Source organism: Hesperophylax consimilis, chromosome 25 (genome assembly GCF_061612785.1).
Source record: "Hesperophylax consimilis isolate HC1 chromosome 25, BYU_Hcon_1.0, whole genome shotgun sequence".
Classification (NCBI taxonomy): domain Eukaryota; kingdom Metazoa; phylum Arthropoda; class Insecta; order Trichoptera; family Limnephilidae; genus Hesperophylax; species Hesperophylax consimilis.
Genome location: NC_142860.1, coordinates 11,519,417 through 11,536,337, shown reverse-complemented (window position 1 = coordinate 11,536,337; position 16,921 = coordinate 11,519,417). Strand labels below are relative to the sequence as shown.

General features: G+C 33.4%; 1 protein-coding gene across 2 annotated transcripts in view; it reads right to left on the bottom strand.

Annotated features, from left to right (window-relative positions):
* Nucleotides 1-416: 416 nt before the first annotated feature.
* Nagk (N-acetylglucosamine kinase) overlaps nucleotides 417-16,921 on the bottom strand; it is a 49,132-nt gene continuing 32,627 nt past the window's right edge. The window contains exons 3-7 of one of the 2 annotated variants that reach the window (XM_089646967.1): nucleotides 13,093-13,255; nucleotides 10,317-10,406; nucleotides 5,244-5,420; nucleotides 3,539-3,946; nucleotides 417-547 (exon numbers count right to left, since the gene is read on the bottom strand). In XM_089646967.1, the coding sequence (XP_089503093.1) occupies nucleotides 489-547; nucleotides 3,539-3,946; nucleotides 5,244-5,420; nucleotides 10,317-10,406; nucleotides 13,093-13,255 (897 nt within the window). In that variant the 3' untranslated portion in view covers nucleotides 417-488. Of the gene's footprint in view, nucleotides 548-627; nucleotides 2,514-3,538; nucleotides 3,947-5,243; nucleotides 5,421-10,316; nucleotides 10,407-13,092; nucleotides 13,256-16,921 lie in introns of those variants that run through there. The other variant, XM_089646968.1, reaches the window with a different exon arrangement.

Genomic DNA, 16,921 nt, shown 5'->3' with positions numbered 1-16,921 from the left:
AAGTTTTTTAATGTCAGTTAGTTAACTGTTTATCCTACTACCTGAACTGATTTCAACTATTTGCATGCCACCAGTGTATATGCCCAGGTATGGGCATGGAAGCCTAGCGACTGTCGCCGAGCTACGACCAAACTGCATGAACTAGCAGCGGAGACAATGAAAGTTAAGCCTTTGGTATGTAGGTAGAAATAAAGGTGTGGATCTACTGTGCGTAGATGCAATTTGCAGTTGTTAGCGACTCTTGTGCGTGTGGTTTCATACTAATAATGGTTAATAGCCCATCTCCCTTGTTTCTGGCATCTATTATTCCGACTTAACCTTGGCGTCCCAACACCATACATTTAGTATAAAGCAACGGTCATTCTCTTCTTTTAACATGTATAACATAAATAAGCAAAAAAAAAATTATAGCAGTTGATTTCGGAATCATAATTTATCACTCCCGAAAATTACTTATGTTTCTTGCCTTGGAAATTACATTTTTTCTTTTATAATTTACTGGAACCCTGCTTCAAATCTGTTGATGTTGTTCTCCAACCTCCGTGATCTAAGATATAAAAAAATAAATGAGTGATAATTTGAAATTTAAAAAAAATTATAAATAAGAATGACTTTTGTACAGTAAAATTAATTTTATTTACAAATAAATGACAATTATTATTATCATTGAAATCTCATAATGTACTTAATTCATTATAAAATAAAGTTAATTTCTAATACATAGAGAAAAAGTTATAAATATAATATATTTTATTTACGGTATTTGAAAACTCCTAAATTTAATATTTTATCAATATCACAATTGTCGTTATTATTGGGTTCTGAGAGAGTTTGGTATATTTTTCATGTGACAGTAATTTGTTAAGGCGATGCACTACGTCGTGTAATATTTTAAATTGAGCCGCTTTCAATAACAACCCTTACGTAGATGGCGATAAGGTTTAAATTCCCGCTTAACACCATCCGCCTGTTTTGATTTATGCAAGAAAAAACATGGCCAAAAAGTGCCTTTTATTTTATTTTGTGGATGTACAGGCATAAATATTTAATTTTTTTTCAATCATTTTATAAATAACTTAATTTTCCACATTATACAATAAAATCCTAACCGAAAATGGGTTCGTAAGTAGGAGATTTTTAAATTCAAAGCAGTTTTCATAGGCCTTTACATTATTTTTTTCTGGGCTTATAAAAAGACTTATCTAAAAAATACTCGATTGTTTCAAAGGCCAAGATGTATTCTACTCGCAGTATTTAATTAAAGCATCTGAAACATTTCTAGGCGACCAAATTTTCAAACCAAAAACACATGATTTTGCATTACTACGCATGGCATCGCCTTAATACCTTTGAGGGGCGAAACATCTGCCAAGTGAAATGCATAATAAACTAGCAGAACAAAAATTACAATATAAAAAAATTGATTTCAATATACCTACATTATTTATAAAATATTATTTATGGTAAAATTTAATTTCCCAAATTTATTATAATTCATAATAAAATATTAATTAATAAATTTATTCTGTAAGAATTTTAACAAAAGTAATGTTTTTAATTCCATAGCAGAAACAATTCAATTTAAAACAATATAATTATAATATTGTAGTTCACAAATAAATCAAAATTATGGTAGAAAATAATAACTAAAAGTCTCATGCATGTTATATTAAATATTTACAGATTTATTTATAATCAATTTCACTCATAATAAAATGGAACAACGTTTCATGGTCATAGACATTCAAATTGATGGACTTGTCCTGATGTGAAATCTGGGTATCATTTCGATGAGCTGTGGAGGTAAACCACATGACCATATTTTTGACACCAGGAGGGTTCGAGAATGCTTTAAATAAACTACCACATCAGTTGTAAGTAGACCGCCAAAGAGCACACATTGTAATAAGTCTGAATGTTTGTTTTTAACCAAACCGACTACCGTAGTGACGCTAAAAGTGAGCGAGGTGGGTAGATTATAACATATTTGTAAAAGTGTAACTAAATATTCAATTTTGGAACTATCTCGAAACTTTTTTATTGGGATTTGTACATAGTCAAGTTTTTTAGTTCAGCCAGCAATTTGCGTGCCATTGTAAAAATGACTAGTAATTCGTAAACTGATTTTATTTTCGCACACTAAATAGTGATTTAACAGTGCGAGTTGTCTGTATACTGTCAGATTCATTTATTCACAAATCTGCTCCGAGCAATTTGGTTTGATCCCCTTTCCCTGATGGGCAGGTCTATTAATTTGGATGTCTAGGATCATAGTCAATTATAATATAAAATTAAACCCTTTAGCCTCAAGAAACTAAAATGCTGAGACCAGATTTTGATGTATCAAATAATATAATATATGGTTCTTGTGGACTACAGCTTGGCTCTGGAATGATTTGCTAGATTCTGTGTTTTCTCCGTCCTACGAAATGGGTATTTTAAAACCCAGGTATACTCTTTCCTTCTCTATAAACGTCCCTCCACACAGCACCCCCAAGGACGACATAGGCCTCCTGTGGAGAGTTAATGTAAAAAAAATAAGACTGACAATAGGAAACTTTGGGAAAATCCATGAGAGTAAGCTATTGTCACACAAATTTTTATTTTGTTTTTAATTTATAATTATGTATTTGTCATAAATCTGTACCAACAGCACCCGACTTTCTGGAACGTCTGGTTGTGGGGCTGAAAGTAATGGGGAGGGGAAGAGTAAGGTGGAAAAATACCGGGCTATTCAAATCTGGTAACCAAACATGCCCAAAGCCATTTAAAGCAACATTTTGATTCTGAATGGTGGTTTTTTACCAGGGCAATACTGAAAGTATCTAACCACTCCGGAACGTGTCGCAAATAAACAATATATTATTTTAAATGAATAAATTGTGAAATAATACAAATTAATCAAATAAAATTTACTTGCGCAAGCCGCGATTTGAACCCGCAACCTCAGGATTTGTAGCCAAGGATCGTAATTGACCATGGAGGCCCTCCGATAAATCCATTTGTGAAATATTATTATCAAACCTTAAGATTTTAATCCAAAAAATGTCTGAGGCCAAAAGGGTTAATATTAAATTGATTAAAAGAATTCAGAACAAAATTACAAGCGGATATGGAATTTAAGGGTAAACTGAAAAGAATTCATAATCTGTTCTTTTATAGATGGCGCCAATTTAATAATGTCACTCAAATATACGTTTTGCAAGTTATGCTTTAAAATATTAAGATGAATCATTTGTTTGCACCAGTTCATATGCAATATGAATAAATAGTTTTGTCGGTATAAAAAAACAATTCTTTGAAGAAAGGCATTCAAATACAATATTGTATCGGTGATTCAATCCATTGTCCAAAAATAATTAAATTAGCGCCATCTATGAATGCATAGATTGTAACGTACGTTCCGCTTACCCTTTAACCAATTTTCCCGTTATTTAGTAATACAATGACTTTCAGTTGTCAGGTCTTTGAGACGTGGAAGGTTATTTACATTAGTTATTTCTTCAAGCGTGAACACCATTTGTGACTATTTTCTTACGTGAATTTCCATTTGTCAGGGCTGCCTTTCCAAACAGGGTTCTCCCCTCGTACTTGAAGAAGACATTGTAATTCTTTTCGAATTCTCTTACAAAGTTGAACTTGATGAAGTCGGCGGCCAAATAGATTGTTCCCAAAGCTGTTGAAGTGGTCAACCTGACGAATTCAATGTCAAATGCTAGTTTTTTCTCCTCTAGTACTTGTAGGAATCCAGGTTTGATGAAGTCCCAGCTGAGCCAGACGGAACCTACGCAGATGATTTTTAGAGGGTCCGTTTCGTACAATGAAGGGTCTATCTTGGATTTCAAGGCTATTATGGTCTTGGCCATGAGTATTCCGGCTTCCTTGAATAAGTAGAGACACAGAGCGTCACCTTGTTTTGCACCGTCGGCTAGTTTTGCACACAAACCTGTAAAACAAAATTTACAAATTTAACAACATAATATTGTTTTCAAAATATTAGAAAAATCACCGGATATTAAAATTCAAATTTTGAAAAAGACAATTATAAAAAGAATTTTCTGTTAAAATATTAAACTATAGGTAGGTACTCTATCGCTTGTCCGAATTTGTTCAAACAAACAGTTTCAATTTTCCTAAGTTCAATAGCTCGGCTGTGGAACGATTTGCCGGCCTATGTATTTCCTCCCTCCTACTTTCCTCTGGTCTTTTCCAGTGTTGCCAACTCAACTACTTCAAAATATGCTAGAGTGATGGGAAAAATATGCCAGAAATATGCTAAATTCCTTTAAGAAATGCCAAAAAAAGCCAACATAAATTTAACTTAGTATTTGTTGAGAAATAGAGTGATGGGAAAAATATGCCAGAAAAATGCTAAATTACTTTAAAAAATGCCAAAAAAAGCTAACATAAATATAATTTAGAAATAAAATCAGTGAAATAAAATATCAATATCTTCATCTTCATCTTCTTCTTCTTCATTAACAGCAGCTGATGTGGAAGGCTGAGAGATGGAGTCGTAACTTTCTTTGGTCCCAATGCAGCGTAGTACTTCGTCAGGAACAGTGTAAGAATAACAGCACTTTCCTGCTCTCTTTAGGCCAAATCTCACGTACAAAATGGCATTCAGCGTTCTCACCGCCAAACGATTTCAGAGTTTTGTTTTGACCAGACTCATTTGGCTAAATACACGTTCAATGTCCGCATTTGAATGCGGCAATGTTAAAATAGACATTGCAAACTGACATAAATCACCGAAGGGGTTATTATTAGCTGCATCTTTATATTGCATGACTTCATTCCAAAACTCTACAGTGGAAGTCAAGGATTCCCATTTAATGTGAACTATGTTTCTCCATTGAGACACCAGTTTTTCAATCAATATCATTTTTGTTAGTTAAAAAATTGGTTTTTATTATTTTCATGTTTCTGTAAAAATAAGCCAAATAAATATGCTATATGCTAAAAGCATAATAGTTATGCTAAACATGGAGAAATTATACCAAATTTAGCATATAATATGCTAACTTGGCAACACTGGTCTTTTCAAGACCCATATTCACTCCTCCGTCTTCTCAAAAAGACACCCACACAGCATCCTCAAAGATGGCAAAGCCCTGAGAGAAATTATTTGCCTCAGGGCCTCCTGTGTGGAGTTGACAGTAATTGAAAAAATAAATAGTTTAAAATATTTTGGTTTTATTTTTAAACATTCGGTCAGAATTGATTTTGTCCCCCATACATACCTGCAAACATAGGCTTTTCAAAATGTGCGTAGCAATGGTCCAGCAGGTCTGTCCGGTTGGTCACTTTGAAATGTGACTTCACAGCTTCCCACACATAGTCTGTCGGGTGAGGAGGCTCCAAGAAGTTATCATGGTCATCAAACACTATCTTGACGGCTCTGTGCGAAATCCAGTATGCTGAAAAATATATGAGTATTTCTCAAAAAAAGTGTACATTTTGGAAAAATAAAGTGTGCCTACAAACAGTTCAAAAATTTCACATGTTTTTAATTAATCATACAAAAAAAATATGCACCATTTTGTAGAATAAATATTAGGCTTTAAAATATCGAAGAATAAACATTACAATCGTATTAATTCGCAAATATTTTAATTTTTTTTAAAATATCGATTTTTACCTTCCATACAAAATAAAATTGCCACCCTACCCACCTCATTTGTTTATACTTCATAAAATGCGATAATAACGTTATAATATGTGATTTTTTGTAAGTTTTAGGGTCTTAATTAAATGTAGTTTCTGTAAAAAGGTAATTTTCTATGCGGTTTCATAATAAATTAATAATTTATGCACAAAAAACAAAGTGAGACATCATCATTTACTTTTTAGTAACTACTCTTTAGTTACGTTTTATTAGTACTTCCACCGTAATTTTTTAACCCATTCGTAAAATTTAACATGGGCAACACTAGCCTCTTTCTGATTGGTTGTTGGTCTGACTTCTCCGCCATAACATTAATTGTTAAAATCAGTAACAACGTGTTTCTTTAGTGGGACCACTATTTCGTAACAGGAAATATTTTAGCCTTTTTTCACAAAACGGTAAGTCTTTTTCTACTCATCTTTTTGTAACATGTGCGGTACGAACATTGCTAAGCTTACATATTAACACTTTTAAATTTTATCAAACCATTGACTTTTTATAACATAAATTCTTATTACAATTTCGTAACGTTTGTTATGAATTTCGTAACGTAACGATAAAGTTCAATGTAAAGCTGAGTGTACACAGTTACAACGTGATTAAGAAAAGTAAGTATATTGTAAGTGTGTCTAGCATTTTTATGAAAGTCTTATGTAAGTTTAGTAATAATGTAATATATTATGCACAATGCACAAATATACATATGTATTTAGATATAATAGGAAAAAAAAATTATTATACCATAGAGCAGATCTGTTGATGGCGTTGGAAAGTAGGTAGGTTGTAATACATAGGATGCGCTGGAAATTCCTGATGGTCAATGGCAGAGCAGGTGTCGTCGGACTTGTATGTTTTATCATCGCGATTATATGGCCTTATACATAATGACAAGTACTTACAGAGAAAGATCAAGCTGAGCCGTCCAATACTGGTTTTATTTTAAATAAGCTTGAGGCACTCATACACACTATCCGTTCTACAGGCGCTCTATACAATATTTATAAGTGCCTTAAGTTTTTTTATAAAAGCTTATTTAAATATAAATTTATTTTTATTTACTCTGATAAAACCATAACTACAGCATAACTTTTTTTTAGGAATGCCCCCAAAAACCAATGCCGAAAGGCAAAAAGCTTACAGAGAAAGACTGAAAAAGGAAAAGCCAAATAAATATGAGGAAATCCGAATTAAGCATTTAACAAAAGTTATAGAAAATATCAAAAATAAAAAAGAAATTCTTACAGAAGAAGAAAAAGAAGAGCTACGAGCAAAGTGGAGACAAGCCAATGATAAAAGAGCTGAAAGAAAGAAAAAGGCTAATCCTACGACACAAGACAATAATACATTTGAACGTAGAAAAAATAATAAAAAAATCCTAAAGGAAAAACTAAAAAAGCTGACTGAAGAAAATACTCGATTAAAAAGTCGAAATAAGAATTTAAGACAGTGCTGTAATCGGATGAAAAAGCAAGTGAATATTCTGAAAATATTATTGCATAAACAAACTAAGACTAATAATGATGCTATTCCCATTGAAACTGGATTATATAATAAATCGGAGATGTTATAATAGGAAATAATAATGCCATAGAAAATAACACTGATATTGAAAATATGAATAGTGAAAATGAAGATTCTAATAAAATCAAAGATAAACCATGTGGAGTGACTATCTTAAAAACTAAAAACTGGAAAATATACATACAAAAAAGAAAGTGGTTTGTAAGGGCCTTATCTCTAAATCTCTATCACTAAATGACTATATTCATGCGCCAAAGCGGAGTGATAAACCAAAGACTGAAAAACTGACCAAATGTGTCTCGGAAAGATTTCAATTATTATAAAAATGAGGAAGAAATTTATAAAACGCTAATGGATAGTGATTCAAACTAAATAATTGTATGTTATTAAATTTTTAATAGTTTAAACAGTGCCTGCTCTTTAATTCCTTAAGATTTGTTGAATATTGTGTTAGGTACTTCAATTTGGGAGCTGATAATTTGATTAAAAAACATTTATTTATACTCCCTTGTTTTTTTTTAAACCCCTTTGGTATAACAAAATACAAATATTTGGGTCGTGAGTTTATGTATGTTTGTAGTATGTACAATAAATAAAAAAGTAAAGGATAATTACATACATTTAAAAAAGACGACAACTAATTAAATTTAATAAATAATAAAAAAGTAAAATAAAATTTGCCATTGTGTAAACAAGCCTTATGTTTACTATTTAGTTACGTCTTAGGACTATTTCGTAACACTATTTCGTAACTACATTTTCGTTACGTACATTTATTTTGAGAAATACTCATATTAACATGATTGGTGAGAAAATAAAAGTGAATGAGTTGCTGAACAATTATGTAAAGAAGATTTCTGCAAACATAATGAGGTTGTCTCCTACAGTGAAATTTTATATTTTCAAATAAATGTATTAATTAGAGCATGTTGGGGTCAGAACTTTTAGAATTTTTGGAAAATACCAAATAGTGCCAAAGATATATATATACAGGGTTTTCCAATAAGAGGTGTTATTTTGAATAGCCCGCTATTTCGGTAGATGTTACTTTTGAAGCTGTCATTTTTTGACATATGACAAGTAGAAACTACGCCATTAATAAAAATGGAACGATACACGCTTCAACAACGCATTGAAATTATTAAAATTCACTTGAGTGAATCAAATGCAAATCATCTTGAGTGATGAGGCCCATTTCCACCTCGGTGGCTTCGTCAACAAGCAAAATTGTCGCATCTGGGGCTCGGAAAACCCAAGAGTTATTGTTGAAAAGCCTCTCTATCCTCAACGTGTGACTGTTTGGTGCGGTTTATGGTCCGGCGGAGTCATTGGACCTTACTTTTTCGAAAATGAGGCTGGAGCAACAGTTACGGTGAATGGATTGCGCTATCGAGAGATGATTAATAATTTTTTATGGCCGGAATTGGATGGTATTGATCTGGACGACGTTTACTTTCAACAAGACGGCGCTACGTGTCACACAAGCAACGAAACCATTGATGTTTTACGATTGAATATCAAAATAACACCTCTTATTGGAAAACCCTGTATTTGCGGCCAGCCGAAAAGTAAGTGGTATCACGGTATATTCGCGGAGGTACTGTAGCACTGCCATTCGAATTATGAATTGTAATATGCGAGGATTCCCAACATATTCTTTCATCTTTGTCCTTTTAAATTGTGGCATAATATTTTGAATAAGTTAATTTTTTCATCCTTTTCTTTTTTTAATGTAATTTTTTTTTTCTCTTTCTTTCTTCTCTGTTTAAAAAAAATAATAGTTTGTTACATTTTTATTGCAATTAAATATCATGGTCACCCTACATGTTTACAGCATTATATTTTAATGAATAGGCTGATAGGTACCATGTAGGTATCCAATTCGCAGAAACGTCAATGTAACAATATTGTTATCTTAATATTTGAATTATTTTTTTTAATATTTGTACTATTTTAAATCTCTTATAATCTTTGTATTATTTTTTTTAATATTTTGTAAAATTATTAACCTCAACACAGGCTTGTCCTAGTGAGGTTAAAAATTATAACTTTAAAAAAAAAGATACAATGTAAAGAAACGATAAATAAATAAATAAAATATGTGTGAGGTCACGAGACATAATTGCATAAATTTTATCAATCTTTACTTTAAAAGTTTATAACTTATAAGATATGGCGTCCAGGGGTAAAGTGCACTGACTTCAGGCGGTGATTCTAAACAAGTGTTGTAGTATAGCGAGAGGGTACCCAAAAAAAACCGAATTGATGTTGCGGGGGGCTTGGTAGTACAGCGTTCTGCCGGTAGAATCATGTACAGCTACCTTTCCTCAGTCAGAACGCTAGGCATTACGCTGGAGAAGTCATCCTTTCGGCTGGTGTGAATTTTTTCAGTGATGGTTGTTTTGTGTGCTCATCATTTTTGCGATGGCTGATTTTCTTGAATAGCACGCAGCCGTGAAGTTTTTAAAACTGGCAGAGAAACTCTTGAAATGTTAAAAACGCTACGATGCTATGGGGAAAACTCAAATTTGAGAATAACAAAGTGTGTGGTTCTCAAATGAAGAACAAACTCTGAATTGGAGACTCCTCTGACAACGAAAAAACAAATCAGCATTGTCTTGATGTTTGATCTCACTTGACGAGCTTTTTTGGGGTCAGGCGAATTTGGAATCTTCCATTGGATTGACCCTTTGTTTCAGGGTCTTATCCATAGCACCATGATTTGTCGTAGCGTGAATTTCATCATCGTTTTCCTCGTCGTCCTGCACCATGTGCGCACACAATTAAGCGTTTGGCTAAGCTTCTCGTGCAAACCTTCAAATAAACTTTCCGCGCAAACAGAGCACATTTTTTTAAATTTCTAATTAAATGGCAGCCAATTCACATTGTGACGTTACTTTTGCCCCACCTGTGTTAAAACAACAGACTGGAAATTGGTCAAATAAGCAGTAACAATAATTCCGTGTTCTTCAGGGGTGTATTGCTCCATTGCTTGTTGTCAACTAATGGTCTTATCTTTTTATCTATTTGCAAAAATTATGGCACATTCACATTGTGACATTACTGTTACTCCACCTTGTATAAATATTTTACATTCAATTTGAAACAGATTATGAATTATTTTTACCGCTGGCTTCATCTCCTAGCATGTGTCCCCAGCCTCCGCAGCCATGTTGGGTTCCATCTGGATTGCAGAGGAGTGTATTTGAACCAGTTCCTGTAATTAAAACAATATTAAACATTATTTATGAGACGTAGAAGAATTTCACAGAGAACATAAAAAATACATTTTCTATAAAAAAATAATAAGTCTATTGTAGATTAAACACAAAATGTTTTATTTTTGATTTAGAATCGAATTTTTTTTTAAATGTGATTATAGTGGCCTATTGTACCGTATTACCAGATAATGTATTTATATATTTATAAAATAGTATATAATCTAGAATAAGTAGTTTCCCCAGAATAGCCCATTTTCTTTTTTCTATGCATTCTGACAATTCAAAATATTATTTGGGACCTTTACGAAGAGTTTGGGTACATAATATTCATGTAAAAACATTGAATAATTCTGTCTTTTCTGAAAGTGAAATGAGGCCGGCGCAAAAGGTAGAACTACCCTTCCCGGCCTTAAGCATCAAGCGACTGAACGGGTAGAACTACCTTTCCTGGCCGGAGGGTGTTAATAGTTATTTCGTTAAAATTAAAATCAATTATTCAACTGTTTTTTTTTCTTCTCTTATTTAAGCTAAAATAAGTTCTCATTTTGAGTTTAATTAAGAAATATATATTTTTTTAAAATAGTATTAAGCCAAAAGATGGCGTCAAGAACAGACATCAAATTATTATCTTTTTTTTTAATGAAATAGCATTATTTTTCTTTTCTGGAAACTGAAATATTAATAATGATAATAATCTAACTGATACAAAGTGTTTTTAAAATAAAAAGTGCATATGAAGCGTGTCCATATCTTATGTACCCAAACATGTAATAAGCATTTAATTCAAAAAAATAAAATATTTTTTAGATTATGTACAATAATAATAATTGAATAATTTGTACAGCGCCATTTTTGTGAAAAATCACCTCAAGGGTTCCAAAAACGTAGCGACATCTTGGATTTGCTAAGGACATAAAAATTTATAGCAGGGAAGAAATTGTTAATCGATTATTCTGCATTCTTTTTCTAATAACAATAAATTAACATTTTTGACTGGGCAATATTACGTGAAACGCAATCACTCGCACTAATTAATAATATATTGCAGTATTGTGTGTATGCAAATAATGATAAGAGAACTGAAAATTAATTACGTCGATAGCCAACAAGGCAATAATTGATTAAGATACATAGCCAAAAAGATAAAATCCCCATGTTGCAGAATTCATTACAAATACATTAGTTAATTAAATATTGTAACAGTCAGACTGATCGTGTTGAGTCATGACTTCTTCTTTGATCTTTCCAACTGGTTGGGTAATATCATGATACCTCTTTGATAGAGCGCTAAGTTCCTTGGCTCTAGATCTAGAGGTTGCATGCTTTAATCCGGCATGGCCAAATACAATATAGAATTAAAATAAATTTGATTAGAACTTAGAACCTTTTTTTATCAGAGTGGAAGATACTCTTAATATCATCGCCCAGGTGAGGAACCACCATTCAGTTTTGAAACTTTGTTTGAAATGGCTTAAGCTATGTTTTGTGAACAGATCTAAATTGGTAGGCACTTCCCAAACTTTCTCTTCTACTTCTCCATCCCTACTTCCGTGAGCTACACAACATTCCCGAAGAAAATGGAGATACCATTGTGCAGTAGGTATCACATGAAAATAGAAAAACATACACCATGAAATAAAGTGCAAATTTAATGTAGGTACTATATTTTATTTAAAGTATTTCATTAATAAAAATAATTACCAGCTAAACAGCCAAACTCTTAGTGCTATTTCAGATAGAATGGTTGAACATGGTTTAAAACGCTCGGTTGTTGAGGAATGTGGAGTTCCATAATGGTATTCACCGTTGGCGCCGATTGACTCTAGGTGTATGAACAGCTATGAGAGCATTTAGTCGCTGAGCGGTTCCTGAGCATTTTCAACGTCCAGTTTTAAACTCTGCTCAAGGAGGGGCAGCAAAACCACGCTGTTCCTGCCGTCGCGTGTGGCTCATGTCAAACCGATTGATTCCGAAACCGAGCCATTCAACCGCCCCATGTTTCTAAGATCTTACCACTCTGCTACTGAGCTTGTTGAATATTGATTGTTATAGAATTTTTTGATTGAATTTGGAGGTAGGTAGATTGCATTCAGGGTACAATGATAAGCTTGTTTAACACGGGATAATTTGTCGCTACTAATTAAATAGTATTTTTTTGTAATTTTTGTTCAGGTTATATTTGTTCAGTGTTATATTGTGAACTATTGGTTTTCCAAATAAATTAGTGATGAAATCGTTTGTGTGACAAGGCACTCGTTTCAAGTGACTAAACTAACAGCTACTAAAAGTAGCAGCGACTAGATTAGAACATAAAGTCGCCGGAAATGTGCAAATTTCGCATGTGACCTTGTGGCCACAACTGTCGGCTGGTCTAATATTTGAAATCGCTGGTTACTAATCGCTAGTCGCTTTCTCAAGTTGTTATCGGGTATAGACTGTAGGACATTCCAATTGTTACTACCTACTTGAAGGTCCATTGGCTACGTGTGACTATCTACTAGCGGCTAAAAGAAGTGGCGAATACTTGCTGCTGCAACGTAGCAGCGAAAAACATCAGTTTTAGTGCAGTGGTACAGTATCTGCAGTCCTTTTGCATAACTACCTTCCACATGCAGCCCGTCAATGAGATACCCTGGAATTACACAAGAAATGTCTGTGCCAAGGCAATTGTGAAGTACCAACCGCTGATGATGACCACCCCCCCGTTGGGCGCTGCCGTGGCCACGCTGCCCTTGGTGTCGGAGCACACGAGCAGAGTGCGCGCGGCGTGCGGTGCGGCTGCCTTCACAGCCTGCTCCAGCTTCTTGTTGCCCGCCTCCTGCTCGCAGCCCGACAGTGAGAGCCCCTGGAATTAAACACAAACACATCAATACAGGTGCATGAAAAGGGGATGACCTTGGAAATAATCTGCGACAGTCAAGTGGGCTTCTGGAAAACATTTTAAAATCACATAATACAATATATTAAATTATGTTTTTGCCACATTTCAGATTGATAGATACTCTTAATTTCGCTCTGGTGAATGACTACCATTCAACATTTGTGTTTGGTGACCAGATCTGAATAGTCAGGTTCCAGACAGTTGAGAATCTTGTTTTTAAGACAATCTACCTTTCGAAATGATCCTTATACAATATACAACCTCATACTCGTATAGAATAAAATTGCTTTGCAGCGTCGACTGCCTGTCTATTATTTAAGTTTAACTAAATTTAAGTTTTTTTCTAAGAAATATTTAAAAAATTGCTCTATCAGAATTGTTTTGCTACGTTGTGTTTGCTTTACAACATTTTAAAGGTCTAGTCTGGATTGTTTTTAATGAATAATTATTATTCGATATACAGGGTTTTCCAATAGGAGGTGTTATTTTGAATAGCCTGCTATTTCGGTAGATGTTACTTTTGAAGCTGTCATTTTTTGACATTTGACAAGTAGAAACTACGCCATTAATAAAAATGGATCGATACACGCTTCAACAACGCATTGAAATTATTAAAATTCACTTGAGTGAATCAAATGCAAATCATCTTGAGTAGCAAAATTGTCGCATCTGGGGCTCGGAAAACCCAAGAGTTATTGTTGAAAAGCCTCTCTATCCTCAACGTATGACTGTTTGGTGCGGTTTATGGTCCGGCGGAGTCATTGGACCTTACTTTTTCGAAAATGAGGCTGGAGCAACAGTTACGGTGAATGGATTGCTCTATCGAGAGATGAATGATTTTTTATGGCCGGATGGTATTGATTGGATGGCATTGGATGGTATTGATCTGGACAACGTTTACTTTCAACAAGACGGCGCTACGTGCCACCCAAGCAACAAAACCATTGATCTTTTACGATTGAATACCAAAATAACCCCTCTTATTGGAAAACCCTGTATTATTACTGACTATATAAAATATCTTTTTAATAACTAGCTGAAATCCCCAGATGTAGACAGTGACATTTCTCTTGTTTTGAAGGTCAAGTGTCGTCAATCTCGGAATAAAACTATGGATTTGTATATAAATCAAATCCAAGCAGCCCCAGAACTCTCCTTCTCATCTAATCTAATTCTAATCTATTGCATATCGGTTTCGTAAAATTTTCCGTTTTGGGGTCGATGAACTCCAGTATGTGGCTACTTTCAAAATACTTCCTGAATCTTCCGAAACTCAATGTGACCTCGCAGTATCAACACCAACAATAATGATAACAAAGCAAGATACATTGCAAATAATAACACGCAAAATTGCAAATAATCTTTATGAAAATATTTCAACTCATAAAGCCGGCATTGTGTATAATAAATAGTATGAAATATGGAAACCATTGTACAACAATTATACTTTGTTATTATTAGGGACCAGTAAAGATAAGACATGTTTTATTATCTACTCATTACTGCGTAGGTAGGTACAGAAGGTGCAAAATATATTATGATGTGTTTCCAACGGCTATATTTCATTGATAACTTTATACTTGCATTAACAATAAATTACTAATGCAAGTTATTATTACATTTATGATCTTGTTATTCTCAGCAAATGAGATCCTTGTCATAATGGTACATAATATTATTATTACCCGAGTAATGCCCGCAATATATTACATATTTATGTAGTGTGTAGTGCGATATCCAATTTCCGTAAAAACGAGTCCACGCCATGCGTAGCAATGCCAATTCATGTTTTTTTGGTTTAAAAATTTGAGCACTTAGAAATGTTTTAGATGCTTTAATTAAATACTGCGAGTAGAACACATTTTGGCCTATGAGATGATCCAGTATTTTTTAAAATAAGTCCTTTAATAAGCCTAGAAAAAAATAATATATCAGGACTATAAAAACTGCTTTAAAGTTCAAAATCTCCTACTTTCGAACGCATTTTCGGTTACGGTTTTATTGTATAATGTGGCAAATTAAGTTTTTTATAAAATGATCGTAAAACAATTAAATATTTGTGCCTGAACGTCCGCAAAATAAAATAAAAGCCACTTTTTGGCGATGTTTTTTTCTTGTATTTATCAAAAAAGACGGATGGTGTTGAACGGGAATTTAAACCTTATCGCCATCTACATAAGGGGTGTTATTGTTAGCGGCTTGATTAAAAATGTTACACGACGTATGGCATCGCCATCTGGGTACAGAATAAAGTTTATCATGGTGCCATTAAAGTCAATCATATTGCCCTCTCAAACGCCTAATAGTATATTAAAGTATAAGTGGATAAACAGGTCTTTAAAACACGCGCGATTTCTTGAGCACGACGGCGTAGCCGAGTGCTCGAAATAAAGCAAGTGTTTTAAAGACCAGTTATCCACGAATACTTTACGCTATTTTTTTTTATTGGTACACTTTGAAAACATAAATATTGATAGTATTATTAAAAATTTGGAAATAAGAACTATTAATGAATTCGTGATGTGACATCACAATATCTTGTTGTCATGGAAATGAAAAACACAAACATTAATTTGCAATCTGTCACATAAGATTAATAGTTGGATTTATAGTAAAAAGTTGACATTTAGACTTCACATTTTGTTGATTTGTTGATGTTGCCATGGTAACTTTAAAAAACGCGCGTTCCATAAAGTGCGATTTAAACACGCTAGAGCGTACTTTAAATGAGTAAAAAAGGGAACCAATAACAAAAAATATGTTTAGTTCCCTATCGCGACCTTTCCCGACATTCGTAAAAAGAGTACACGTGAAATTATTATTATTGTTCAAATTTCCTAATTATAATAACATAATAATTACAAGTTGACGTGTACCCGGCGATGCTGGGGGTTATTCTTAGGAGATAGACATATACTATTACGGAATTTTCTGTAGGCCGTTTAAAGATATACAATTCCGTAGTACATTATTTTGATGTATCTCATAAGGTTTAGCTAGCGTTAGCCAATGTAAGCGACAAAAAAAATATTTTTTACCACATGATTAAAGAACATCGACTTTTCTGTACTTTCTATAAATATAATATGAATGAATTATATATAAAATCTTTCGGAAGAAATTCTCTAAATGATATTGAAAACCCTGTCAAATTCAGTTTCGTAGTTTAGAAGAACTAAGCGCACAAACAGACAGCTGCGGATAGCAACCTTGTTTTATACTATTTAGAGATTATAACAATGAGTTACAGAAAATTTCACTCCAACACTCGTGTTTCTAAGTACATACAAGGAAGCTTATCTACATTAGATTGTTGTACTATTCATTGTTTTAATAACGGCACGTCATTTCTCCGTTGTTTTTATCGGCAAAATGGGCTCGCTGAGAATATCAAGTGCAGAGGGTGTGTTCTACGAATGGCAGCATTTTCGGACGAAGTTAATATTAAATAATAACACTTGTGATGCCATAGTGATGAGATATCTCCCAATTGTGATGAATATGCGGGGGGAGGGGGAAGATTTATGAAAAATGCCATTACATACTTAAAATTTTTAATTGGAATTTACCATTCCCTGTCTCATCAAATACCCCCAAAATCATAAGCAGTTATAATTACATTAAAAATAT